The sequence below is a fragment of the Fringilla coelebs genome (assembly GCF_963513975.1).
Source record: "Fringilla coelebs genome assembly, chromosome: 8".
Taxonomy (NCBI): domain Eukaryota; kingdom Metazoa; phylum Chordata; class Aves; order Passeriformes; family Fringillidae; genus Fringilla; species Fringilla coelebs.
This window is the reverse complement of record NC_140066.1, coordinates 4,551,235-4,578,259: the sequence shown is the minus strand read 5'-3', so window position 1 is coordinate 4,578,259 and position 27,025 is coordinate 4,551,235. Positions and strand designations below refer to the sequence as shown.

The following is a 27,025-nucleotide window of genomic DNA, read 5'->3' as shown; positions in this document are numbered from 1 at the left end:
TTGCCAGCGGGCAGTCCCCGGTGCCCGCCCCGGTTGGCGGTGCCCCCGCAGCTCCCGGTGCCCCCATCGCGCCGCCGTTCCCCGCCGTGGGCGGCCCGTCCCGCCGCGCCCCGCCCCGTCCCGTCCCGGCCGTGGGTGAGTCACGGCGGGCGGGGGCTGCCGGCGGCGCGGCGAGCGGGGGCACGGCGGGACCTCCGAGCCATGGCCCCGCCGCTCCTCCTGCCGCTGCTGCCGCTGCTGCTGCTGCCGCTGCCGGCCCTCGGTGAGCCTGGGGTCCCGGGCGGGCGGGCGGGGAGTTCGGGGGGCGTGCGGCCGGACCCCGCCGTGGGGCGGCGATGGAGGCACCGGGATGCTGGCACCGGGATGCTTTCCCCCCGCGGCTCTCGGGGTGCTCCTCTGTTCTCGCCGCCCGAGGGAGAGGAGGATGGAGAAGGGACGCCCGGGGCCGGGCTCGCTCCCACGGGGATGCTCCCGGCGCCACCCCGGGAAGGCGACAGGAGGGTGACAACCGGCGGCCCGCGGCGAGCCGAGGGTCCCCCGTCGCTCAGCCGGTGTGGTCGCCCGGGACTTGTCTGGCTCCGGGCCCCGGGCACCCCCGGAGCGAGCAGCCAGCCCCGTCCGAACGCGGCGTGCGGGGCTCCCGGGAAAAGCAAAAGCGTTTATGGCAGAAATTCTCCGCTCCGACATCCAAGGAAGGCTGGGAGGGGGCTGAGCCACCCAGGCACCAGCCGCTCTCCCCGGCAGCCCCCACAGCCGCCAGACGCCGAGTCACACGCGGTGCCATCACCATGGGGAGCTGGAAAAGCTCTCGGTACCGCCGCAGCAGGGGCGCGGCGGGGCTCTCAGCCCCACAGGGACTTGCTGGCTCTCAGGTGCTGCTGAGCTCTGGGGGCGCCGGGGAGTTGCGTTCCCAGCTGATATTTCAGGATTTGCTCTTCGGGCTCATCCCTGCACCTTCGCGTTGGTCCCCTGGCTTGAGACCCGAGGGAGCGGCGTGTTCCATGGGGAGGGAGGGTTTAAATTGGGAAAGGTTTTCCCCCAGGGAAGGGCGCGGCCCCGAGGCTGCCAGAGCTCCAGGAGAGCTTGGACATCCAGGGATGCCCAGGGTGGGATTGTTGGGGGTCTGAGCAGGGCTAGGAGCTGGGTCGGTGATCCTTGTGGCCCCTTCCAGCTCTGGATATTCCGTGACTCGGTTGTTCCCGGGCATCTGTCTCAAAGCCCTTCGGCTTTTGCAGGCTCCAGGGCCGGGCTGGAGGAGCTGCCCCACGTGGAGAGGTACGAGACGGTGCTGCCGCGGGAGCTGCCGCTGCCCCGGGGGAAGAGGGACCTCTCTGCGCCTCCGGTGAGTCACGGCAGCCCTCGCTGCTCCCAGGGGATCTGCCCGGGGGGATGCAATCAGCAGGGATCTTGTCCCACCACCGGGCTCAGAGCGGGACCAACCTTTTTGCCAGCCCTCCTCTTTTGCCCTGCACCAAAAGAACGACGTGCCGCGCGTTTCCTTGCCTTGCTCCCACCGCGGAGGATGGAGGGGCTGGAGCAGCTGATCAGATCGGCTTTTCTGGGCTGCTTTGGGTCTAATTAGGAGCTGCAGACAGCGGGGAGCGCTCCTGGAGAGAGGGGCTGCTTTCTCCAGTGCTTTTTTTGGAGACGTGACCCAGCGGTGCCACCTCTTGCAGCCCTGCCGTGATCTTGTGACATCTGGTCTTTCCTTAAGGAGGGGTTTTGCAGAGCCTCGTGGAGCTGTAAGCACTTTTCTTGCTGTGTTTGCTGAAGTTGGGGCTTTTTTCGTCCTTTGGGACGGAGAAATAAGAATCAGAAAGTTGCAGAAATCCACATGAAAGCAAACCAGCGCTGTTTTTCTTGGGAAACCTGGCAATTTGGGGGAAGGAATGGGGGTTGAGTCAGGAGTTTGGAGCGCTTGATGTCGCTTTGACCTCAAAGTCACTTTCCTCGTTGCCTTACAGTGAAATTCAGCCAATTTTTTTTTTTTTAATTCCTTTTCTAGCCCCAAAAAGCACCGATTTTAGAGCCTGGAGGCATGGAGGGACCGGGGGCACGTCTTCCCCAGTGCCACAGAGCACGTTCCTCTGTGATTCAAACCCTTCCTGATAAGCTAGCTTCAAAAACACTCCCCAAAGCATCTGTTTTCCCTGCTCCAGAAACCTAAACTTGTCCACGAGATAAACATTCCCCGGGCTATTTAGAGACACCATCTGTGCCGGGCGCGCGCCGGCCCCGATCCCCCCGGGAAGGGGAGCTCACCCACCTCGGGATCCCTCTGGAGAAGACATCTGCCATGAGCTGAGTGCCCTGGGACTGCCACAGGGGCTGTCTGAGGGGTGGCACCTGCATTTGGGCTCAGTTTGGGCAGCCCTTGGGCATCCCAAACCTGCCTCGTTCAGGGTAGGGAGTCTCCTGCTTTCCAAGACATTTTTTTTTTGGTGCCTCTTGGAGAAAGGTTAGGTTGGCTCTCCTGGTTGTCTGGATGGGGGAGAAGCTCTCAGCAGGTTTGAGCACCACCAAGTCCCTGTGGGTGTGCTCCACACTGGCTCCTCCTGTAGCCAGGACAGGCAGAGGCCACCAGGAGCTGGTTCTGAGGTCAGGGTGGCTGGGACACGTGGTAGAGGCTGAAGCAGACCAGCTACCCCCTGGCTTTGCTTAAAAAGCAAAAAGTTGATCCCTGCGGGCAGGGTGGAGCCCTGGGTCCTGCAGCACAGGATCTCCTAGGTGCCAGCCTTCCCTCCAGCCCAGCAGGGAGAGGGGCATTCCCGGGTTCCTCGTGGAAAGGGCTCTGGAAAAGTGTCCAAGGCCTCTTGGCTGTTCCCACCTGGGACATCCCATCCCTCTGGGTCTCTTACCGAGAGCAGCTGGAAGAAATCCCTCCCGTCCCTGTGCTCTGGCTGTGGCTCTGCTGAGCTGGCCCTGCACAGCCAGGGGCTCTCAGGGCTGCTCCCAAAGCCTTCCCATCTGGAGCCCTTGCACAGCCCATGCTGATGAGGCAGGGGCTGATTCAGAGCAGCTCCAGCAGGGCTTTTTTTATTCTCAACTTGCCCTGCGGTCGTCTCCCAGAGACGCTCCCTGACCCAGCAGCCCCTTCCAAGTGCTTTCCTGCCATTCCTTGAGAGCTCCTCTGCCCTTGGGGTTGCCAACAATAACAAAGGATGGCTTTGTTGGCGGACAGGGGTCGGGACAGGCGCTGTTCATAAGAGAGGAATTTTCCAGGGACCCACAAACGTGCTGGCACACTGGCCTGGAGCTGCAGACCAGGGAGAACGGGGGCAGCTGAGTGACAGGCAAAGCCTCTCACCTGGCCCTGCTGCTGGGACTGAGTCAGCAGGGCTTTCCACTCAGCCTGCCTCCTTCCAGGGTGCAGATCATCCCCTTGGGAATGCTGAGCCACGGCATGACAGCTGGCACTGTCCCCCTCCCCAGGGAGAGGCAGCACACCTCATCCCTGAGGAATGCTGGCCCCATGGGGAAAGGTTTGCTTTGCCTTTGGCTGGGCTCTCTCCACACCTGGATTTGGCAAGGGCTGAGGATGTGCCCTCAGGAGAGGGGGATGTGCCCCTCATGGCCAGGGCACAGCCTGACACAGGACCACGACTCTTTCCCAGTGACCCCAGTGGGATGGGACCTCTGGAGATGGAGATCTCAGGATAGCCCAGAGGGACATATTTTTCCTGTAGGAACATCTCCATCCTGGGGGTTCAGCCACAGCCACCCTGGCTCCCTCCCACCAGGATCTGGGACACAGTGCTACTCAAGTGTGCTCTGAGAGGCCAAGGGAAGGCAGCTCCCTAAACGTGATGTGGCGTGTCAGATCAGGCAGGGAGGAAGAAGTCTCTGCTGATAGGAGCCATGGGGATCTTTGTGGTTCAGCTGGTGAGTAAGGGCTGAACTCAGACCCCAAAAAAGGAGCTCTGTGACCGATGAGTAGGAAACCTCAATCCCTGTCAGGGCCATCTGCATCCATGTGTCAGACACGGAAACCAGATTCTGCTGACTCGGTCTCCTTGCGGGTGACCTGTTCCTCATCTCAGGATGTGCTGGGGATTTGCCTTATTGCCCACAGGCTCTCTTCCTTCTCTTCTGATTTCCTGCATGCCTCCGGGCTGAGCGGCCAGGCTCCCTCAGCTGGGCACACACAGACCCTGTCCCCTCTCTGGGCAGGACAGGAGCCCCTCTGCTGCAGCTCGGGCTCCTGCTGGGTCTCTGATGGCACCTCTCTTTCACGCAGAGCACTTACCCGAGCCATGTCCTCTACAGCGTCCGTGCTGAAGGCAGGGAGCACCTCCTGTGGTTGGAGAAGAACAGGTGAGTGCAGGTGGGCACGGTGAGTGTCCTGAGCATCCCTTCCCCAAGGCCCGGTGCCACTGCACCACTGGCCTAAACCCACCTAAACCCACCTGAGGAGGGCTCACAGCCCAAAGCGGGGTGGCTGCTGACGCCCCCTCCCCACCCCGCAGGGCCCTGCTGGGGCAGCGCTACACCGAGACTCACTACGCTGCCGACGGCTCGGAGATCACGGAGCATCCGGACACCCAGGTACGGGCTGGCCGGGGGGAGCAGCTTCCCCACCCCTCGGGGGCCCCGCCGCGCCGGGACAGCCCCCAGAGCTGTGCCCTGTCCCTGCAGGATCACTGCTTCTACCAGGGCCACGTGCGGGGACAGCCCGACTCGGCAGCGAGCATCAGCACCTGCGGAGGGCTCAGGTAGGGCCCCGGTGAGCCGGAGTGACCGGGCCCCGGTGAGCCGGAGTGACCGAGCCCCGGTGAGCCGGAGCGACCGAGCCCCGGTGAGCCGGTGTGACCGAGCCCCGGTGAGCCGGAGCGACCGAGCCCCGGTGAGCCGGTGTGACCGAGCCCCGGTGAGCCGGTGGGACCGAGCCCCGGCCGTGCTGATGGAGCGAGGGCTCATCTTTCCCTGCGGAAGGGAAGGTGACATCCCTCTTCCTGCTGGAGGTGCTGGCCTGGCTGCGTGCCGGCAGGAAAGGCTCCCGGCGCTTTGGGGGCTGACTCACGGCAGGGAGGTGAGAGTGCAGCCCTGACAGTGCCCTGGCTGGGTCCATCCTTCAAGGATCAGCTGCTGAACTGCAGGGCATTCCTGCCGCCTGGAGCGCTGGATGCTCCCCGTGCTGTGTTGCTTGTCCCTCCCAGCCCAGCAGCCAGCTTGGCAGCTGCATTTATGGAATCCCAGAATGGTTTGGGATGGAAGGGACCCTAAAGCCATGGGCAGGGACACCTTCCACTAGACCGGCTCGCTCCAGCCTGACCTTGAACAATTCCAGGGATGGGGAGCCTACCACAGGCACCTCCAGGGTGGCTGTAGGGTCTGTCCGTGTCCTGCTGTCCCCCAGCCTGACGCCTGCCCTCTCTTTGTCTCTCCGCAGTGGGTTTTTCCGGGTGAACGAGACCACCTTCCTGCTGGAGCCGCTGGAGGGGGCCGTGGCCGGCCGGCACGCCGTGTACCGAGCCGCTCACCTGCGGGGCAAACGCGGCACCTGCCGGGAGCCCGGGGCCAGCCTGCAGTACGACCGCGAACCCAAAATCCCTGCGGCCATGAAGCTCTACCGCTGGGTAGGGACGGGATGGCGCCGCTGCTCCTTCCTGAGCCGGGCCCTGGGAGGCAGGAGGGGGTTCCGTGCCTCTCGGCCATGCCCCTCTCCCACGAGGTGGCCCAGCACAGGGTTTGTGGTGGGAACGGGCCCTCGGGTCCTGAGCATCCTCCCCACCCCAGGGGCTCAGCGATCCTGCAGAGCCTGGAGTGGTGTCCTATGGCATTTGCAGGGATGAGGGGAGAGAGAATGATGCATCTGACTCCATCTAATTAAGGCTAATTAATTACTTTATTATACTATATTATTCTATATATCTAAAAACTGAACCACAACAACTGCACAGAACCCGTGACTGTCATCCAACAGTCCCAACACACACACCTGGCAGGCCAAGGAGACAAAACACCATCAATTTGGGTAAACAATCTCCATATTGCATTCTACTTTGGCACAAACACAGGCACAGCAAGTTATAAGAATTGTTTTTCCTTTCTCTGAGGTTCAGACAATGTGAATCCCAGAAATATTCTTGGGCAGATGTGCCTTGCTTTTCTCTGTGAAGGGAAATGTGGGGCTACAGTATCCCAGCAGCAGGCTTGGGTTTCCCAGCATGCCAGCTGGAAGAAGCCTGAAACCCAGCAAAACAACATCCCAGAGCAGAGCTAGGAGACCTTGGAAGGTGCTCCAGGATCAGGCACACCCCATGGGATGTGGGTCAGCCGGTGGCTTGGCAAGCTGAGCCCCACTTTGCTCCTCCCTTTCAGAAATCAGGTCCTGTACAAAAAGGCCCCCGGTACGTGGAGCTGGTGCTGGTGGCAGACAACCAGGAGGTAAAGAGGGGAGAGCGGTGCCTGGGGGTTTGCTGTCCCACCCTGCAGCCAGGAGCTCACCCTGGGAACCTCTCTGTGCCCTTCCCACAGTTCAGGAAGCACAAGGACCTCCGCACGGTGCAGAACCGCATGAAGGAAATCGTGAACCACGTGGACAAGGTGAGCCCGGGGCTCTGGATCCCCCTCCCAGCTCCGGAGCGGGCACAAGGCGCTGGCACACAGGGTGGGCTGCTGGAGCTGGAGCCAATCTCATGCCCACCAAGGCAGGGATGCGTTGGGCCATGCTGGGTGTCCTGGTGGCTTTGCTTCAGCCTCAGTTGTTGGTTAGCGGCGTGGGAGCCACATCCCAGCCTTCACCAGCCAAGAGAGAGTTTGGGGGGAAATCCTGCGTCCATGGTCACCCCAGCTTGTGTCATTTATTGAGGTGACAGAGCTGACATTGCCCAGTGAGGAGCATCCTGGGCTGGGCTGCAGCTCCCTGGGGCAGGTGGGACCTCCCTGCTGCTGCTGCTGCAGCCCAAATCCAGGCTCCTTTGGGCTGTGTCCCACTCCAGCTGTACCAGCCCCTCCGCCTGCGGGTGGCCCTGATTGGCCTGGAGGTGTGGAACCACAGGGACAAAATCACGGTCAGCCCCAACCCCGAGGTGACCCTGGACAACTTCCTGCACTGGCGGGAGTCGGAGCTGCTGCGGAAGAAGCCCCACGACAACGCCCAGCTGATCACGTAAGGACAGGGCGGGGCCACCACCTTGCCACCCTGCCAGCCCAGCCACCGCCCGGGGCAGCTGCCCACGGTGGCATCTCCATCCGCAGGGGCGTCGACTTCCACGGCAACACCGTGGGGCTGGCCAAGAAGCTGGTGATGTGCACCAGGGACTCGGGCGGCGTCAACCAGGTGGGTGCCGTGCCCTGCCCTCCCCGCACGGCCACCAGGGCCACCCCCTCCTCCCCTGGTCCCCAGCTGTCCCCTCTGCAGCCTCACGGCTGGATTTGGTCCCTGGCATCTCCATCCCCTAAGTGACTGATCCCAGAGAGGGGCTGGGGCTGTGCACACCCAGCTGGGTACCTGTGGTACCCTTGGGAAGCCTCCCAGGGCAGCTCCATGGATGCAGGAGTTGGGATTCCAGGAGGCAATCAGGACTGGCTGTGCTCCTCACCCCTGTCAAGGAGCAGGACAGGTTGGCTGTGGGACCTGTCACCTCCCAGACCCACCACAAACCATCCTTTTCGGAGCAGCCACTTTGTCTAAGCTCTCTGACTTCCCTGCGTATGGCAGTGTGAGGAGACAGTGGAGGAACCAGAAGGGCATTTAACCCAGGCTGAGCTCCTCGTCCCACAGGACCACAGCACGAACCCCATCGGAGCTGCATCCACCATGGCCCACGAGATGGGGCACAACCTGGGCATGTCCCACGACGAGGATGTGGCCGGCTGCCGCTGCCCTGTCCCCAAGGCTGACGGGGGCTGCGTCATGGCAGGCAGCGTGGGGTGAGTGAAGGAGGCAGGGGCACGGCCCTGGGCAGCAAATGCACGGAGGTGGCCTCTGACAGGGTGTCCTGATGGGGTGGGACCAGTGAGATGGGCGGGTCTGGGTGGGCATCCCATCCCCATCCCATCCCCATCCCACCTCACTGTTTATTATTGCCACCGCTTTGTAATGAAGGGATGGGAGTATTTTGGGGCTAAGACCCATTTATTGCTCAGATAAACATCAGTCCCAGAGGCTGTGAGGTTTTAGAGGAGCAAGCACTCAGCCATAGCTCAGAGTAGTCACAAGTTCTTCTTTACAAGGCAATACAGAACTTTCTAAAGCAATGGATAGATGCCACTAGGTTTATTCTGCTCTTCTAACCTACCACCTTTACTTCACTGTGGACACTTTTATCTAATGGGCTTCTGCCACATTTATACACATATGCTCCTATTATAACTTCTAAACTCTTGGCTCATTCTATACAACCCCACCCCTACATTATAAACCCTTCACCATCCTATCAATGCAGTTTTCTACATCATAAACCCTCCACCATCTTATCAATGCAGTCTTCTACATCATAAACCCTTCACCATCCTATCAATGCAGTTTCTCAAGGCAAATTCTTTCTTACAACTATAGAAACACAAGTTTATGGTTTTTCTGCTTTGTGTGTTTTATTTTTACATCAATCCAAGCTTCTCCTAAGGGTGCAGATCAAACCCTTCAGTGCCTGTGGAAGTTTCTGTTTTTCCAATTCCCACAACCGCGGGTGCCTCTGAGTGGGCGGGCGTCCCTCCGCCTTCCCCCGGGGCTCTCTGCTGATGATGTCCCGGTCCTGTGCCCCTCCAGGCTGGTGTACCCGAAGCTCTTCAGCCGGTGCAGCGAGCAGGACATGTGGCAGTTCCTGGGGGACCCCCGCACCAGCTGCCTGCTGAACGCGCCGCGGGCGGACGAGCTCTACGGCGGGCCGGTGTGCGGGAACCAGTTCGTGGAGCGGGGAGAGCAGTGCGACTGCGGCACGCCCCAGGTGGGGACGCTCTGCGAAGGGCTGGCAGCCGGGCTGGCCAGCAGGGGCCGGAGAGCTGCCCAGCTCCTGATGCTTCTGCCAAAAAACAGCTGGCAGAGGATGTTCGTGGGTGCCCCGCTTCGTGTGGCTGGCTGTGAATTTAGCCTAGGAAAGATGGACATCCCCCCACGTCCTCCAAAGATGTCCCCCTCCAGGAGGGGACATCGGGTCATGCTTTCAGGAGTGGTGCTCAGCTGCTCCTCATCCCTACCAGCACACCACTGGGGGGTGGAATTAAGACAGCCAGACGCTGCCTCTGGAATAAATCCCTGGTCACCGCCCTGTGCTGGCACCTGAGGAATGTTCCCCTGATCCAGGGATCACAGATATCCTCACTTTTTCTCCTTCCTGCAAAGAGAACCAGCTCAGGCTCCATCCTCTGAAAAAATCCTTTGGTTTGGTGCTGGTAATGGGGATAAAGAGGCAGCAGGAGTGGTCCCCAGTGGGATGTTGTTGTGGTTTTAGCCCGTGGTTCAGCCCATGGCAGCTACACTGCTGCGGGCACCTGGTGACTTGGCAGCCTGGTCCCCTGAGAAAGGAAGGAAAGGGTGCTCCAGGGGCTTCCAGGAGGGTTTCATTCCATCCCCGTCTCGCAGGAGTGCTCGGACCGCTGCTGCAATGCCACCACGTGCCAGCTGAGAGAGGGAGCCGAGTGTGCCCGAGGGGAATGCTGCCAGGACTGCAAGGTACTGCCGCCCGCAGGAGAGCAGCTCGGCCGGTTCCAAAGCAGGGGAAGAGCCGGTCCGAGCGCTGGAGGATTCTCTGCGCCGTGCAGCGGCTCAGTCGGTGGCAGTGTCAGCGTCTGGATCCAGAGGATGCTGGGCGGCGTTTCCCAGACGGGAGCGCTGCTGTGCTGCGGTGCCTGGAGAAGTGAGAGCATCCAGGCAGCGCTGACGCCCCTGTTCTCCGTGCAGGTGAAGCCTGCGGGTACGCTCTGCCGGGCCAGCAAGAACGACTGCGACCTCGCCGAGCACTGCAGCGGCCTCAGCGCCGAGTGCCCCGAGGATGTGTTCCAGGAGAACGGCATCTCCTGCCAGCACGGCAGCGGCTACTGCTACAACGGGGCCTGTCCTTCGCACGGCGAGCAGTGCCGGGCGCTCTGGGGCGCAGGTAGGGCCCCCTCCCTGCCCATCCTCCGGCCCCACCAGCTGCGGGATGTGCCTGCAGCATCCCGGGGCCAGCGCATCGCCCGGCTGCGCTCCCTTCCTGCACCCCGAGCCGCGGGCTCCGTGTGACCCTTTCCGTGTGTCCCGCAGAGGCTCAGGTGGCTCCTGACGTCTGCTTCAAGCACAACAGCGAGCAGCACGTTCACCTGCACTGCCTCACCGAGTACGGCAAGCAGCCCTGCAGCCCCAAGTAAGGACGGGGGTGCGGGGGGTGCCCCAGCCCGGCCGAGCCGGCGCTCACGGCTGTGTCCCGCAGGGATGTCAAGTGCGGCACGCTGCTGTGCCTGAGCGACAACACCCAGCCCATCCTGGGCAGCGGCTACTACTCCTTCGGCTACTACTTCGGCCGCTTCAAGTGCAAGGCGGTGATCGCGGGCAGCGACGCCGGCGAGGCGGCCGAGCTGCGGCTGGTGCCCACCGGCGCCAAGTGCGGCGAGGAGATGGTGAGAGCCGTGCCGGGGCCGTGCCGGGCCGGGGCAGGGTGAGCGCCGGCCCCGGGGCAGCCTCAGAGCCCCCCCTGCCTGCCCCCAGGTCTGCTACGCCGGGCGCTGCCAGAACCTCCTGGTCTACGGCGACAAGAACTGCTCGGCCAAGTGCAACAACCACGGGGTAGGCGGTGGGATCGCCCCTCCCGGGGCTGCTGCGGGCCCCGCGGCACGGCACGGCCCCCGCCCTGACTGCGCTCTGCCCCCTCTCCAGGTGTGCAACCACCGGCGCGAATGTCACTGCGACCCGGGCTGGGCAGCGCCCTACTGCGAGCAGGAGATTTCGGGGATAGCCGCAGGTACGGTGCCGAGGAGGGAGCCTGGGGAGGGGGCTGCACCGGCTGCCAGGTGCCGCTCCGTCCCCGAGCGCCCGGCTTGGTCCCCGCAGGGAGCGGCGGCGCGGTGCTGGCGGCCGGGCTGGCCGTGCTGGCCCTGGCCGGCGTGGGGCTGACCGGCGGCGTGGTGCTCCTGAGAGCCAGGGCGGCGCGGCGCTCCCACAAAGGGTAATTCCCGTCTCGGCTGCTGGGGGCTGAGCTCCAGGGGCGCCCCGAGCAGCCCCACATGGTGCCCGTGTCCCACAGGAGCTCCAGCGGGACTCCCTCCGGCCTCGCCAACCCGCTGTTCCAGGAGGGCGGCCGGGCGCGGCCGGGCCGCCGCCAGCTGTCCCGCAGGGACATCGGCCAGCCCAGCCTGCTCAGCAGCACGGCGGCCCCGCGGGCGGCCCGGGCACACAGCCCCGTGCGGGCCCCGCAGCCACCCGCACCCGGCCCGCCGGGGACACCTCGGTCCCCTCCGGGATGGCCGCCGCAGGTAACCTCCCCTCCCCACGGCCCCAGCCCCACCTGTGCGGGGCACAAACGCGCGGTGGCCCAGGCCGGTGGCTTGGGGGGGCTTGGGGGGGCCCTTCCTCCGCCCCCTGCCCCCTCCGGGTCCCCGCTGGGTGCCCGGGTAGGCAGTCGGGTCTCTCCTCCCTCCAGACGAAGCCGAAGCCGCCGAGCAAACCTCTGCCAGCGCTGAAGAGCAAAGTGCCGAGCCACGGCGAGGCGCCGCCGGCACCGTCCCTCCCGCCGACCCCCTTTCAGCGGTGTCCCCCGCCGAAGGTGGCCCTGAAGCCGCCCCCAGGCAGGAGGTGACCAAGGATGCTCCATCCGCCACCGCGGCCGGCCCAGGAGCGGCGCAGCCGGGCGGGTGGCACCGCTGGCCGGGTGGCACCGCTGGGGAGCCAGCGTCTCGCTGCCACCCTTACTTGAATTGCCGGCCGGACCCTCGGGCCCTGCCCGGGGTGGGCACCAGTGTTTACAGATCCTCCAGTTGTGCCTTAATGGACTCGGCAGCCTCATGGTTGTCCCAGGGGCAGCCGCCAGCCGGGGCTGCCCAAGGAAACCAGGAGCGGGGACAATGCCAGCTCCGGTTTGGGGGACCAACCCGCTCTCCGGCGCCCTGGGAGCTGCTGCCTTCTCTCCCGACGTCCTGAATGTGTCCTGCCCTTCCCTGCCGGGGCTGCGGTGAGGAGCTCCCGGCAGCACGGGGCAGGAAGAGCACTGCTCCGTGGGGGGACCTGCCCCAGGAACATCACACCGGGGATGTCACCAGGGGCTGTGGCAGGTCCAAGCTGGGCTTGGCCTCCCCACGGGGCTTTTATCTCTGGACTTATTCCTTGAGTGTTCAAAAGGGAATTCCCCGGGAGCCTTTTTACTGCAGCCATTTAATTTATGACCCTTATGTGACCATTTTGAGCCACTTGCTGTAAAACCAGTCCTCCCATTTTTGATATAATTTAGGTTCAAGGCTTTTATACCAATAAAGACTGAAGGAAGAGGTGTCACGGGCTGTGTCTGGGCAGGAGGGCACAGCGGGGTGGCAGCAGGCAGGGAGCTGTGCAGGGATCACGGAAGGGGGAAAAGGATGGAGCTGAACTCCCCAGTCCAGCGCCAGAGCCACGGGGGCCAAACTGCAGCACATTTTGCCAGGCAGGCAGAGCCAGGCTGCCCCAGGATGCTGCAGGGAGTCCCCTCATGCTCAGCACCATCCTGGCTGTGGCTGGCCTTGAGCACAGGCTCCCAGGGTGGTGCTCGCTGCAGCTGAGGACATCCACACCATGCAGTGCTGCTGCAGGGGGAAAGGCAGAGGGATCCCCCACTTCAAGTGCCACTAGACCTAGGACACATGAAACCATCCCAAAAAATGGTAACAAAATAATTTTATTCTGCTTTATCAAAAGAACTGAACTGTGAATGTAAACCTGACCGGATGTATCGTGTTTCCTTAAGGAGATGCGCATCCAGGGGCAGACCCCTTTAGTCACAGGCCCACACGGGCCACGGGAGCGGAGAGAAAAGCCAGTTCCATCCCAAAATCCTGGCTGCAGCCACGTCCCTGCTCACAGCTGGGGCTCAGAGGGTAGCACAGACCACACCAGGGGGCCAAAGCTGTGGACACCCCCTCCTGCACAGGCTGGGGCTGCTGCAGCAGGGGCTGGGGAAGCAGGGAAGGGTGGAGGAGGCTGCTGCAGAAGGCACTGGGCATCACACATGCTGCTGCAGGACCTGGGACCACGAGAGCATCCCCTGGGGTCCCTCAGAGCCACGTGGGGAGGTGGCTGATGCATACAGAGGGACACTGAGCCAGTGACAGCCACTCAAGGCAGAGCCATGGCGCAGGGAGGCACAGCAAGGCTCGGATCCAAAGGGAAGCAGCTCCCCCTGCACTGGCCTGGCAGGCTTTCCTGCTCCCTGCATCTTGCTCTGATCGCTGCAGGAGAGGTGTGAACTGCCTGGTTATTGCTCCCAGCAGTTCCCCTCAGCCCTTTGTCCCTTCCAGGCTGGCAGAACCTACTCTGTCCAGCCATTCCTGATGTCCAGTGTGCCCAACCCCAGTAACACATGAAGGAAATCGTGGAGACCACATTCCTGCCAGCATTCCCTCCAGCAGTGCTTCTAGCCTATAAAGCCTGCCCTCATCCCAAAATCCAACCAAAGTGGTGCTGCTGGGGTGAGGGGAGGTCTGTGCCAAGGGCCTGCTGCAACACTGAGGAGGTGGCAGGGCAGAGATGAGACTACACTGCTTCCTCAAAGCCATGCCACAGGAAAAAAAGGGACCCTGCAAGCCAAGCAGCATTTCCAGGAGACATTTCAAACACTACACAACACACTGCCACTCCCTCTCTGCCCTGGTGCCCTGGCTGGGTTGGAAGAGGAGCTGGGATCCTGGAGCAGAGCATCAGCTGAGCCTTGGGAGTTTGCAGGCAGAGAGAGGACAAGAAAGACCACCCAAAACTGCTGCCAGGTCCCACAGTTATGTCTGAAGGGGCAGGGCCAACACAACCCCGCTGTGCCCAGAGATGGAGCAGAGCAGCCAGGGCAGGAGCAGAGACACCAGGAGGAGGCACGGTATGCTGCTGGACACTCTGCCACCCCTGAAGCCCAGCCACACAGGGTGGGGACACAGCACTGCAGAGCCCGAGCCCACACAGCTCCTCTGGGGACACCAGCAGCACAGGCAAAGCTGCTTTGGGTTGAATGTTTCTCAATGGCACAGGCTGAACCCATCCCTCCCCTTGCCACGAGGCTGCAAATGGAGCCAGGGACAGAAGATCCCAACAGGTCAAGTGCCCAGAGTGTCACCATCCCCCAGACCCTCCAAGGGTGGCATGGCTGCTCTGAGGGGACAGGACAGCAGGAAAGATGCAAAGGGAGAGGTCTCTGAACATGCAGCAGGCAGTGCTGGGGTACTCCCAGCTGGAGGATGGCATTCCAGCTCTTGTCAGCTGCTTCCCCAGGTGTTGCACCCCAGATCCTCACAGAACATGAGAAGGAGCAGGTCCTAAAAGCAAGCACATCCTCACAAGCAGGGGGAGGAAGGAGGGAAAGCAGAAAGCAGGTTTGTCCCAGCAGATTCCCCCCTCCCCGAGCAGCTCTCCCTCACCCTGCCATGGCATACCAGGAGCAGGGTTGGATATATCACAGCACAAATGAGGACAGAAGATCCACCTGCCAGCAAGCTTGGGATGAGAGGACCAGGGACACACTCCTTGCCATGGCTGTGCAAGGACATACAAAGCAGGTCCCACTTCCTGGAGCAGTGGATTTTGCATGGAGGAGCAGCGATGCCTCACCTACTTTGCAGATGAAGTGTCAAACATCTGATCTGCTGCACAGCAGAGTCCTTTCACTCTTCTCTTGCCCTTCACTTTGCCAGCATGGCAGAGCAATGGAAATTCAGCCCCCTTTCCCTGGTGAATGACTTACGGGGAGGCTGGAATCTGAGCAAAGACTTGCCAGCTCTGTTCCCAACCAGCTGCTCCGAGGTGCTCCTGAAAATCTGGTTTAGGAGGCAATGAGACTCAGCCACCCAGTGGAAACACCACAGTCAGTCCCAGTGCAAGGCTCTTGCTTGGAGAGGGGGGTCACAGAATCCCTTCAGAGGTTGCTTCCTTCCTCCAAGTCGTCATTTAGCACTGCTGTCTGCAGGAATATCATGTCTGTGTAGATCCTACTCCCATAACCTATTCCACAGCAAACCACTCCTTGCCCCCAGCAGGAACACGCTGGCCAAGGAGAGTCCACTCCACTGGAGTCCTTGAGGAGAGCGAGACAGCATCAGCAGAAACCTTCACCAAGCAAAGCTTCAGCAGCAGGACAAGGGGAACCTCCTCTTCACTCAGCCTCAGCCAGGAGTGCTGAGCAACGACCAGTGTGCAGCAACACAGCACTCAAAGCCACTCTCCTTCCTGCTAAATAACTGCACCTACCCCGGGAGGCTTTCCTGCTGTCTGTCGTTTAATATTCCAGTATAGGTATGTTAGTACAGGATTATCCCTCCTTTGGAAGCACCAATTTCACAGGGGGAGAAACAGAAGAGGCAAAGCCCTTGTGATCTGTTGCTAGAAGAAAATCAACCCAACTGCCACCTATACACAAGATGTCCAGGCAGGCAGGTGCTGCATCCGCCCCAGCGGCACAGGGCCTCGTCCCCGGGCACAGCCGGGCTCGCTGCTGAGCTACACCGGGCTCCCTTCCGCCTCCCTCAGCCACTGCTCTCCTCGCCTCTGAGGGGGCTTTCTGCAGGGCTCTCTGGGGTTTCCTGTGCAGGAAGGCTGGTTTGGTGGGCAGTCCTCAGGCTGGCCTGCTGGAAGGCACAGGAATCCAGGAACACGCCGGGGATGCGGTCGCCGAAGTACAGCTTGCTGTTGGCAGCTATGGCCTGGTACTTCATCAGCTCCAGGTACTCAGGGGTCAGCTTCAGCTGCAAGAAACAGAAAGCAGAGACCCTAAGAGACAACTTTCTGTGCCCTGTGGTGCTGGGTTTCATGTCAGGCAGCCCCTCACGGGGTGTGGGCTGTCAGATCAAGTGTTTTCCCAGTGCTGCCCAGAGCGAGTGACCAGCTTCCCAGAGCTCACCTTGTTGGAGTCAGCCAGCTTCCGAGCAGTGTAGTACTCTGCATCAGCTTTGGCCTTCTCCCTTGCCAGGAATGCAGCATCTAACAGAGCAGCAGAGGAGGGACAGGACAGAAAGCATTAGGAAGTGAAGGGCCCATGTCACAGTGAGCCCTCATGCCATGGGGACCAGCTGACCCAGGGGTGCCTGTGACAGCTTGGCTGGCCCTGCACCCGCCCTACAGATTCCTGGAGAGTTCCATGCACGGGGCAGGAACCATGCCAGTGCACAGCCTGCAGCACCCTCGATGACTTCTGCAGGTCTGAGGTTCCTCCAGCTGCCACCAGCCCCAGCAGTGTGCTCACCCTCAATCTCAGAAATCCGCTTCTCCGTTTCCTTCTCCATGATCTTCTGCTGGTAGTGGATCCTGGCCACCTGCGCAGCCTTCTCTGCCTCTGCAATCACAAAGGGCTCAGCTGGGAAATCTGCTTCTCAGGCCTAGAGCACCAGCACCCTGAGCCCAGCACCTGGCTTCAGGGTCTCCCTGCTCCCTCCCTTCCCACTCAGTGCCAGTCTGCGCTCCAAGCAGCAGAGTTACAGGAAGAAAACACAGTGCTGGTATCTGCAGAGCTGACATCCTGTTTACAGACACAGGGACATGGAGCTCCAAGCCCAAGCAGCTTTTCCAGCAGAGTGATTTCCTCCATCCCTGCTCTGCTGCTGTGGGATTTTCACCCAGATGTTCAAAAAACTGCTTGTGCAGCCTGGCTGAGCCTCCCTCAGGGAGCTGCCAGTGATGAAGACAATGTCCTGCCCCAGCTTAGCAGGGAAGGCAGGAATGGAGGCTGAGCCTGGGCTGGTGACATTACCAATGAGTGCTTTCTTCCTGTCTGTCTCTGCCTCCTTCTCCACCACCTTCTGCCTCTGGGCTGCAATCAGCAGCTTGGTCTTCTCAGCCTCCCTGCAAGAGGAAAAGTGTTATCCTGGGGAAAGGGAATGAGGGGCAGTATTGGGGTACACAAAACAGGGAGTACTTTGGACCTTATTAGCAAAAGAGATGTGATTAATAAAATGCCTTGGCAAGAGCAAACAGAACTTTGAGAATTAAATCAAGATTGCAAAAAGATTTAATCACACTGTTTTACTGGAAAAAGAAAATTACATTGACTACTGCAAGCAAGAGATGTTTAAAATGTGTAAGTTTGTTTATGTGACCCAATCCCTGCAGTAAAACATTACTAGTCTTCCTAGAATAAATACATAAGCAGTTGCACTTCACAATAAATTTGGATTCTTTGACCACCTCAAAGTCTCCATCTCTCCAACTGCTGATAGGGCAGGTCTGCATCCCAGGAGAGGCCATGGGGACAAGGGGCCAGCCAGCTCCCTGCTCACAGCTGTGGGGACTGGCTCCGTCTGCAGCTGTATGAGCCCACACACAGGCCAGAGGAAGGGATCATCCCCCTCTCCATCTGGCCACATCTGGATTCAAGTCCAGTCTGAAGCTTTCAGGATGAGGACCAGGGCAATGTGAGCTGGGAGCTGGGCTTGCTCAACCAAAGGTGAAGGGAGACCTAACAGCATCTCCTTCTGCCCAAAGGCATCCCAGAGATCCTGGAGGGGACCTTATGGGCAAGACATCAAGACCCCTGAGCCCTGATTTCAGTATGGAAATGGAAAACAGAAGGCACAAGTGCAGCTGGCCAAGCACACACTGCCTGGAGCTCACCTCTCACTCCCTGAGCACCAGGGCAGAGCTTCCCAACAGCACTGTGCCTGTGCAGGACCCTCAAAAGTAATGAATGTAATTTTATGCCCAGCTACTCACATGAGCTCGAAGTTCCTTCGGATGGCCTCTGGAATTTTGGGTTTTGTGACACGCACAGCCTGTGAGAGCAGAAAAAGGGAGCACATTCTGAATGAAACACTTTGCTGCAATCTGAATAACCAAGACATCTCTTTGCAAAACCAGCTGCAGTGCTGTGGACAGTGGTGCCTAATCCTCCTGTGCAACACAGCTGAGCATGGCCTCTCTCCCAGAGGTGTCCCACATTTGCATTTCCTGCCATCCATCCCAACCCACACTCCCACCAGGGACAGAGGCTCCAAGCCTTGTCCAACCTGGCTTTGGACACTTCCAGGGATCCAGGGGCAGCTTCTCTGGGCACCCTGTGCCAGGGCCTCACCCCCCTTAGCATAAAACATTCATCTTTCAGTTTAAAACTGCTGTCCCTTGTCCTGCCACTGCAGGCTTTGGCAAAAAGTCTTTCTCCACCTTTTAAAATCTCTCATTATTGAGAGGCCACGACCCACCTGGATAGTGAGACCTGGTGCCATGACATTGAGGTCTTTCTGCAGGGCCAACTTCAAGTTCTCATCTATCTGATCTGTGTTTGGAGGACAAAAGAGAGACCAGTTGGTTTATCATGTTCTCCCCCACAGCTTGTGTGGCAAAGAGCCAGCAGGCCTTGAAGAGCAGGTAACTCTAGAGTCTAAGATAAGGATGCTTCCTGAGACATTGTTTCCCTTCCTATGCCCCCTGAAAAACATCCCAAAAGGAGATTCATGTGCTGGTGACTAGAAAAGTTCAGCTGCTGATGGATTTGTGTTATCTGAACTAAGTGCAAGTGGCTTTCAGCATCTCAGCAAGAAAGAATGCTCAGAGCCTGTGGCAGAAGTCTATCCCTTCTCAGCACTTGGACTTGGAGTACATTAATATCAAAATTCTGACAACCTTTTAAGGTTGTCATAAGCCATTTTTCCCCTGCCATAAGCCATTCTTGCCCTGCTCAGCCACTCAAGAAGGAACAGAACCTGTTCTGTCTTTGGGGCACAGGTCCACCAAGGGGAGGATGACCTGTGCTAATTCCTGAAGCACTGCTACCTCCCTGTGAAAAACCTTCCAGCTCTCACTTGTTAGAGACAGCCAGAAAGCTGTGAAAGCAAAAAAGTGAATTCAGCAACAGAGCAGGGGATTAAAAGCACAAGCAGAACAAGACAAATCCATTGTCACAGTGAAGGCCACAGGCATCACTGCACACATAAGAGCAGAGTGGCTGCTTTGTGCATCCAGAAAAATAGGTGGAAAAAGACTGAAATCAAACTCCCACATGCAGATGGGCAAAGACAGAGACACCTGAGTCAGTGAAGCTACAGGAGAAGTGGCAGATGGATGTAAAAGGAGCTGGATCTACACTGCAGCTCCAGCACAGGGGCAGTGTGGTCCAAGGGGCTTGGCTGTAAGATATTCCCAGGAAGATTGCAGTGGGATCACCCAGCTGCCAGGCACTCACCAAACAGCTCGATGTACACCTCCTGCAGGGTGTGGGCACTGCAGAACTGGTTCAGCTCATGGTGGATTTTGTTGAAGATCAAGGTCTTGTCGTAGTCTGCTGTGTAGTTCCTCACGATGTCGTACACTGGGGAAGGGAGAGAACCACCACAGCTCACCACTGGCACCTGTCAGGATGTCAGGGAAGGACTGCAGCACTGGGACAGGGCTTTTCCAGGACTTGGGTAGCCAAAGCCACAGCTGCCCTGCCCAGCTGTCAGGTGCTGCTGGGATTACACAACTCCAAGGAGCAGCCATGGCAGGATGTACTGCCTGGTCCTGTTTTATCATCTGCATAAACAAATGAAAGAGCAAAGGATCTGCATGCACAGGAGCAGGCACTGCTGAGAAGTGAAAACAAGGATCACTCCCATTATTTAAGCCAACCAGATCCTCCACCAAAAGGAGCGTGGCCAGCAGGTCAGGGGAGGGGATTCTCTCCCTCTGCTCCTGCTGAGACCCCACCTGGAACCCTGTGCACAGTTCTGGCCCACTTTCCCCCCACACATGAGAAGGACATTGGAACTGTTGGAACAGACCCAGAGGAGGTCATGGAGTTACTGAGGGGGTCTGGAGCATCTTCCCTGTGGAGCCAGGCTGGGAGAGCTGGGAATGCTCAGCCTGGAGAAGGGAAGGGTGTGTGGAGACCTCACAGCTCCTTCCAGGGCATGAAGGGGAAGCTGGAGAGGGACCCTGCATTGGGAACTAGAGGGACAGGACAAGGGGAATGGGTTAAACTGACAGGGGGAAATTTAGATGAGCTATATGGAAGGAATTCTTGGTTGTGAGAGTGGGCAGGCCCTGGCACAGGGTGCCCAGAGCAGCTGTGGCTGCCTCTAGATCCCTGGCAGTGCCCAAGGCACTTTGAGCAGGGCTTGGAGCAGCCTGGAACAGTGGAAGGTGTCCTTGCCCATGGCAGGGGGTGGGATGGGCTGAGCTTTAAGGTCCCTTCCAGCCCAAACCCCTCCATGACTCTATGAACAACACCAGGAATTCCCCCTCCAGTGCCTCAGCAATGCTGGAGTTTTGCATTAAGCTCTGCTGCTGAACAAAACAAGCTGTCTGTGTCTTTGGGGTGGTGAAATAAGAAGGCAAGAGGCTCCTCCATGGGTTCTGTCTCTGCAATTTTCTCAGGAGCTGAGCTGGAAGCACCTGGGACCAACACTACAGGACCAGGAGCTGTAAGGGTAACAGCAAATGGAAACAGACAGGAAAAGGGCATGGAAAAGGGAAGTCCTGCAAACCAAGACAGAGCTGCCCCAGGATGAGTGAAGACAGTCCCAGCTCTGCCTGTGGAACCAGGATGGGAAATACCTGCATATGGGGCCAGCTTATTCACAACTTCTATTCGGTCAATGTAGATCATAACACCACCACTGCAAGGGAAAAGAGACTCCATCAGCCACCACTGAAACTGCTAACAGGTAACAGATTTAAAGCAAAGGCATCTTTATCCCTCTTTAAACAGATTTAAAGCAAAGGCATCTTTATCCCTCTTTTACAATATTCTGAACATTGTGCAATGAGATGGCAGCGAATCCTTCTCTCTGCATAAATCCAGCAAACCTGCAAAGCACTTTCCTTCCCATTTCTGATTTCCTACTCAACCAGCCAAAGGAAAGCTTTTCTGAAGAGGAATGCAGCTGCAGCTCTCAGGAAAGCATAGGGGAATGCAGCAGGGCAGCAGGTGACACCTGCCACCAAATGCAGACACACCTCAGCTCTTCTGGGCAGCAACACATGTCACACAGAAAAAGCCCATAGTTTAATTCACAATCACTAACTCCAGCAAGAGCTGGGCAAGGCCCAGGAGAAAGGAAAGAACAAAGCACATGGCAGACTTCAATCCATGCTCCCAGCTCCAGTGTCTCCTGGAGCTCTCCAGGAACACCACAACACCTCAGCAGAGGCAGCCTGCAGGCAATCCTCTCCCCAAGAAAGGATGGCAGGGGAAAGGGGGAATCAGAGGGCAGGCTTGTCCCCAGCCTCTGCTCCTGCTGGTGTGGCTTTCAGAAAGCCATGCCCACCCCTGGGTAGCTGTAACACCAGAGAAAAGCACAAGCTCTACAGGGAAGGAAAAACCCCTGTACTTTCAACAGCTCTAAGTCCCTAGAGAGCCTAATTTTAAAGCAGAATGCTCCTGCCCTGATGTCCTTGGGACAAAGGCTTATCACAGACCAGAAGCTTCAGCAGGAACTGTTTAGAGACAGCTCATTCCTGGCAGTGCAACTCCCACATTCCCAAACTCAGTCTGTGGGATGTTTTAACTCAAACATATCCCCCACGACAAACTCCTTTTCTTATTTTGCAGATCATGATCTCTGGCATCTCAAAGCCAGGTCTGCAGAAAAAAACCAAAAAAAACAACCTGAACTTGCCTGTGTCTGTGCTCTTTTGGAAGAGGCCTCCCAAGCCCAGCCTGTGCTTGCTCCAAACCTGCTTCATGACAACTATGAGCTAAAAACACTGGTGATGGATGGACCTGATCTGCTGCAAATCTGGCATTTCAATTTTAAAGGGATGTCAGAAAGAAAAGGAGAGTGTCTGCAGCACCCTGGATCCTATCAGGATTCCTTCACAGCCCCACATCACCTTCCTGGCAGGGAAGGGTCTGAAATGGCCCCTCAGGGACAGTAACTGGGATATTATCCACTGTTACTGCACTATTATAAATAATTCCTAAGTGTTTATGTGGTGTGCTGGGGGATAAGTACATTTTATTAGTCCTGCTGGTCATGCAGTGGCTTTGAGGAAATCCCAAAGTCTGCAGGGAGAGAGGAACAAGGAAAAATCCATAAAAGGAGGAACAACACAAAGAAGTTTAAGCATAATTAGGCAGCAGTGGGCAAAGAGACAGCATCCAGGGAATACCACAGGAGATGGACACAGGTAGCAGGAAGACCCTGGAAAGCCTCCTACAATTCAGGATCTAACTCAGGGTTTTAAATCTCTACTTAATGGATTCACTGAATGCTGCCAGGTACAAACAAGACAGGTAAGGCAAAAATTGGGGATGGGACACCCACACAGACACTCAGAAGTTTCCCAATATAGATAAGGACACAAGGAACAGGAATAAAAAGAGAAACCCAGCCTTTAAAATGTGGTGGTTTCACATGTAAACACAAAACCTGAAGCTGTTTGGGATCTATTCTGGCAGCAGACTTTGAACTGGGACAGTGACAGTGCAGGTGTGCTCCAGTTGTTATTTATAAGCTCGTGTTTTACTATGGAAATGTGGATGCAAAGCTTTGGCACTCAGCAGCCACAGACTGGATCCCAAATACAGCCAGCTGAAAGGCTCCTGCAGCAACACCTGGGCAATGGGCAGGTGGTGGGACAAACTGCTGGGACCTTTGGTCAGGAGTGCTTTCAATTATTAACTGAGAACTGCTTTCACCAGCTGCCTGCTGTTTAAAGCCCATTTTTACTGCCTGCACCTTCCCAACCACCTGCATTGCACAACTGAACCCTGCAACGCTGAAATTCAACAGGAATTTCATTTTTAGCTCCTAAATCACAGAAGCACAGAATGGTTGAGGCTGGCTGTGGCCTCAACATTTGACCTTTTGGCCTTGTTTACCTCACCACAAAAGGACTCTGGACAAAGCCCTGAAGTGACAGGACAAGGGGGAATGGCTTCAGACTGACAGAGGGGAAATTTAGGTGCAATATAAGGAAGGAATTGTTCCCTGTGAGGGTGGGCAGGCCCTGGCACAGGGTGCCCAGAGCAGCTGGGACTGCCCCTGGATCCCTGGCAGTGCCCAAGGCCAGGCTGGAGCAGCCTGGGATGATGGAAGGTGTCACTGCCATGGCAGGGGTGGCACTGGATGGGATTTAAGGTCCATTCCCACCCAAACCACTCTGGGATTCTGTGAAAGCTGCAGCACTGAACACTAACATTATTTACAGATACTCCTGAAAAAACCTTTGAGATCTGAAATCAAAACCATGAGATCTTTATGGTAATATTTAAGCCCAAATGATGTCTGATGCTGAGTGACTCCAAGAAAGTTAATCTGGGTTAAACCTGATCAAAATTAACTCTGTTTTATTAACATTGTCACTAACATTCACCTTTTAATTTCAATGTGGTCACTGTGTGTCACCACTCCAGCCACCACTGATTTACTTTTTTAAACAGAAATTTTGCTGAGGACCCTGAATGTAGAAGACAAGGATAATCACCAGGTTTGTTTTTTTTTTTTTACCCTGAAGAGTCACCACTTTAACTTGTGACTGAACCAACACAACAGGATCTGTGACCCAACTCAACCAGCCCTCTCCTCCTGCTTGTTACAGCTCAAGCAGGGCTGTGCTGACAGAAGAATCAGCCTGATTATACAGCAGGAATTTCATTTGGAAAACAACTCCCTCCCACCAGGAGAATCCCCACTCCCTGCTTCCTTCTGCCCACTGCTGGGGCCAGCACTTGTATCAGCCACGAGACCCAGAGCGGAAATAACCAGTCTGAGAGCACAGCAAAGCACAAGCAACAGGGTGACAGAGTAACTGAGGGGAGAAGCCCAGAAAAATTCAAGATAACATCACAATAAATGCAAACATTCCCTCATTGCACAAGCAATGGGGTGACAGAGTAACTGAGGGGAGAAGCCCAGAAAAATTCAAGATAACATAACAATAAATGCAAACATCCTCTGAACAGCAGCCCCAGTGTTCCCTCCTGTTCTGTTACACTGTGTACATTTGGGATTAACTTTATGGCAGGTGCCTTCACTTCCCAATCCCTATGCCCCAGCCCTGCAAATGACCCCAGGGAGTGCATCCAGAAGAAATACCAGTGGAAGCCATACCTTGTCCCACAAGGCACATTCTTCACTTCATCAGTCTGCAGCGTGGTCTGCAACACAAACACAGACTGTCCTCCCTGAGCAGGACACTGCCAGTCCCAGCAGCGTCACACACACACACATGGTGGGGAGAGCTTTCCAGGAGGACAAGTCCTGGCTGCCCAGGGGAGGGAGGGGGCACTGACCTGCACAGATTTGAAGGTGGTGATGAAGGGGAGCATGATGTGGTAGCCAGGGCCGCTGGGGCTGGTCAGCAACGCACCACCCCTGAGGAGAGGGAGGAAAACAGGCTCAGGAAGGTGGCAAACAGCAAGGACTGGCTTCCAGGGCCAGCTCAAACTGCCAGGGGTCACAGAGAATTGCATCAGCGCCCTGAATTCGCCAGCAATTCCCCAGCAAAAGGGCTGAGTGCACTCGATCTTTGCCCTGCTGCAACTCTGCATGAAGCCTTTAACTCTTGGAGCAGGCAGCTACTGCTAAACCCTCCCAGCACTGCAACGCTGCACAGAGCTGCAAGAAGGCTGATTTCTCCTCTAAATAGTTTGCTGGTAACCATGGAAAAATCCAGCCGTGGATGTGATGCTGCCAGTTTGGGTTTTGGCACAGAGAAAACCCCCTGGGGGTGTTAATGCTCAGCACAATTGTGGTTCAAGGGAACTGGGGGATATCTGGGGGCTCTTAGCAGAGGCCAGTCCCAATCAACTCTTCGAACAAAAGCTGGCAGAGGTGTCCCCCCCTCCCCAGGAACAGTGCAGCCTCCCCAAGTGCTACACTTTTTCCAGAGTGCTCTTTCCTTTAGTCCTCAGTCTCTCCTCTGCTCTTCTATGGATGCTGTGAGTGTGCACATTAAATGGGCTGATTTCATTTAGTTCCCCCCTCACTGCACAAAGTTGAATTTTGTCTTAAGTAAAATACAGTTCTATGCAAACTAACAATAAAACTGCAACCTCCGTACTCATTTTTTTCCCTCAGGTGGCACAGCCTCTAGGTCTTTACAGAATTTATTGTGCTTTACTCCACAAAGAACATTTTTACTTTCCATTTTCTTGTGTGCCAAGTGGGAAGGGCAGGGAAAGCCTTCCAGAGCACGGCCACAGCGGGAGCTCTGGCTGGGGGACACTTTGGGACAAAGGTGACAGCTCTTGCTGGCACAGGGGGAGAGAACAACAGATGCCAGCAGGCAGGACAGAGCCAGAGCTCTGGAATCAGTTTGTGGCAAGGGCAGGGAGGAAGGAGAGGCAGGAGAAGCAGCTCAGAGACGCAAGCACAGAAGGGGCCGGGGTGAAGGGAGCTGAACAGCCAGGGCTGCCCACACGGGGGGAAAACCAGAGGGAAGCCCAGGACGGGGCAATGCCGGGGCAGGGATGGATGCCCTACCTGTAGTACACGGCCAGGTGTCCCTCCTCGACCCTGTGGATGGCGGAGTAGAGCAGGAAGACCAGGAGCCCGGTGGCGGCGGCGGCCGCGGCCCCGGCCTGGGCCATGGCCATGCTCGCATCCCCTCCGGCCCGGGGGCTCCGCGGGCCCGGCCCTGCACGGCAGCACCGTCAGCGGGACAGGGCCAGCCCCACACCCCGCACAGCGACAGGGACACGGCCCCACACCCCGCACAGCGACAGGGACACGGCCCCACAGGGCAGCACCGTCAGCGGGACACACCCGCCACAGGCGGGACGGGACGGGGAGGGACAGGGACGGGGACAGGACCCGGCCCGCTCCGGAGGGACCGCCCGGCCCGGCCCTGTCCCCGTGCTCCTCTGTCCCGCCCATATCCCTGCCCTGCCCTGCCCCTATCCCTACTCCACACCTATCCCAATCCCTATCTCAGACCCTATCCTTTATCCTAATTCTTGTCCCATACCTGTCCCGTTCCTTTATCCCAATCCAAATCCCTGTCCTTTATCCCAATTCCTTTACCCTGATCCTTCACCTCGATCCTTGTCCCGTTCCTTTATCCCGATTCCTTTCCTTTACCCCAATCCCAGTCCCCTTCCTTTTTCCCGATCCCAGTCCCGTTCCTTTATCCCCATCCCTGTCCCGTTCCTTTACCCCAATCCCATACTTTTATCCCCATCCCGTTCCTTTATCCCGTTCCTTCATCCCGATCCTTTACCCCAATCCCGTTCCTTCATCCCGATCCTTTACCCCGTTCCCTGTCCCGTTCCTTTATCCCGACCCCTTTCCTTTACCCCAATCCCGTTCCTTCATCCCGATCCTTTACCCCGTTCCCTGTCCCGTTCCTTTATCCAATCCCATACCTTTACCCCATTCCCTGTCCCGTTCCTATCCCGTTCCTTCACCCCGATCCTTTACCCCGTTCCCTGTCCCGTTCCTTTATCCCAATCCCATACCTTTATCCCAATCCCATACCTTTACCCCGTTCCCTGTCCCGTTCCTTTATCCCAATCCCATACCTTTATCCCGTTCCCCGTCCCGTTCCTTTATCCCAATCCCATACCTTTACCCCGTTCCCTGTCCCGTTCCTTTATCCCAATCCCATACCTTTACCCCGTTCCCCGTCCCGTTCCTTTATCCCAATCCCATACCTTTACCCCGTTCCCCGTCCCGTTCCTTTATCCCAATCCCATACCTTTACCCCGTTCCCCGTCCCGTTCCTTTATCCCAATCCCATACCTTTACCCCGTTCCCTGTCCCGTTCCTTTATCCCAATCCCATACCTTTACCCCGTTCCCTGTCCCGTTCCTTTACCCCAATCCCATACCTTTACCCCGTTCCCTGTCCCGTTCCTTTATCCCAATCCCATACCTTTATCCCGTTCCCTGTCCCGTACCTGTCCCGTTCCCCACGTGCTGCCGAGGCCGCGCTCCCACCCCCGCCGCGCACGCGCGCCGGCGCGCGGCACCATGGGCGCGCCACGTCGGCGCAGGGCGATGACGTCACATCGCCCCCGGTGTTGCCAGGCAAC

The 27,025-nt window shown here is 57.8% G+C and overlaps 2 protein-coding genes across 2 annotated transcripts; one reads left to right on the top strand and one right to left on the bottom strand.

Moving 5' to 3' along the window:
- Positions 1-161: 161 nt before the first annotated feature.
- Positions 162-13,467, top strand: ADAM8 (ADAM metallopeptidase domain 8; the record flags this gene model as incomplete). The annotated part of the gene is made up of 23 exons (XM_084210887.1): positions 162-262; positions 1,236-1,342; positions 4,238-4,314; positions 4,467-4,545; positions 4,636-4,712; positions 5,390-5,576; positions 6,322-6,387; positions 6,478-6,546; positions 6,942-7,111; positions 7,201-7,282; positions 7,727-7,875; positions 8,714-8,891; positions 9,527-9,616; positions 9,845-10,040; positions 10,187-10,286; positions 10,353-10,539; positions 10,628-10,705; positions 10,796-10,880; positions 10,970-11,084; positions 11,163-11,391; positions 11,559-11,710; positions 11,933-12,086; positions 13,402-13,467. Exons 1-23 carry the CDS (start codon positions 202-204, stop codon positions 13,465-13,467), a joined length of 2,754 nt encoding a protein of 917 aa, XP_084067013.1. The 5' UTR covers positions 162-201.
- Positions 12,794-26,955, bottom strand: ERLIN1 (ER lipid raft associated 1). The gene is made up of 12 exons (XM_084210512.1): positions 26,891-26,955; positions 25,477-25,630; positions 24,285-24,366; positions 24,103-24,149; positions 20,603-20,664; positions 19,251-19,376; positions 18,271-18,344; positions 17,786-17,844; positions 16,827-16,918; positions 16,323-16,412; positions 15,981-16,060; positions 12,794-15,825 (listed from the first exon to the last, which is right to left on the bottom strand). Exons 2-12 carry the CDS (start codon positions 25,587-25,589, stop codon positions 15,607-15,609), a joined length of 1,044 nt encoding a protein of 347 aa, XP_084066638.1. The 5' UTR covers positions 25,590-25,630; positions 26,891-26,955; the 3' UTR covers positions 12,794-15,606.
- Between the last annotated feature and the right edge of the window lie 70 nt (positions 26,956-27,025).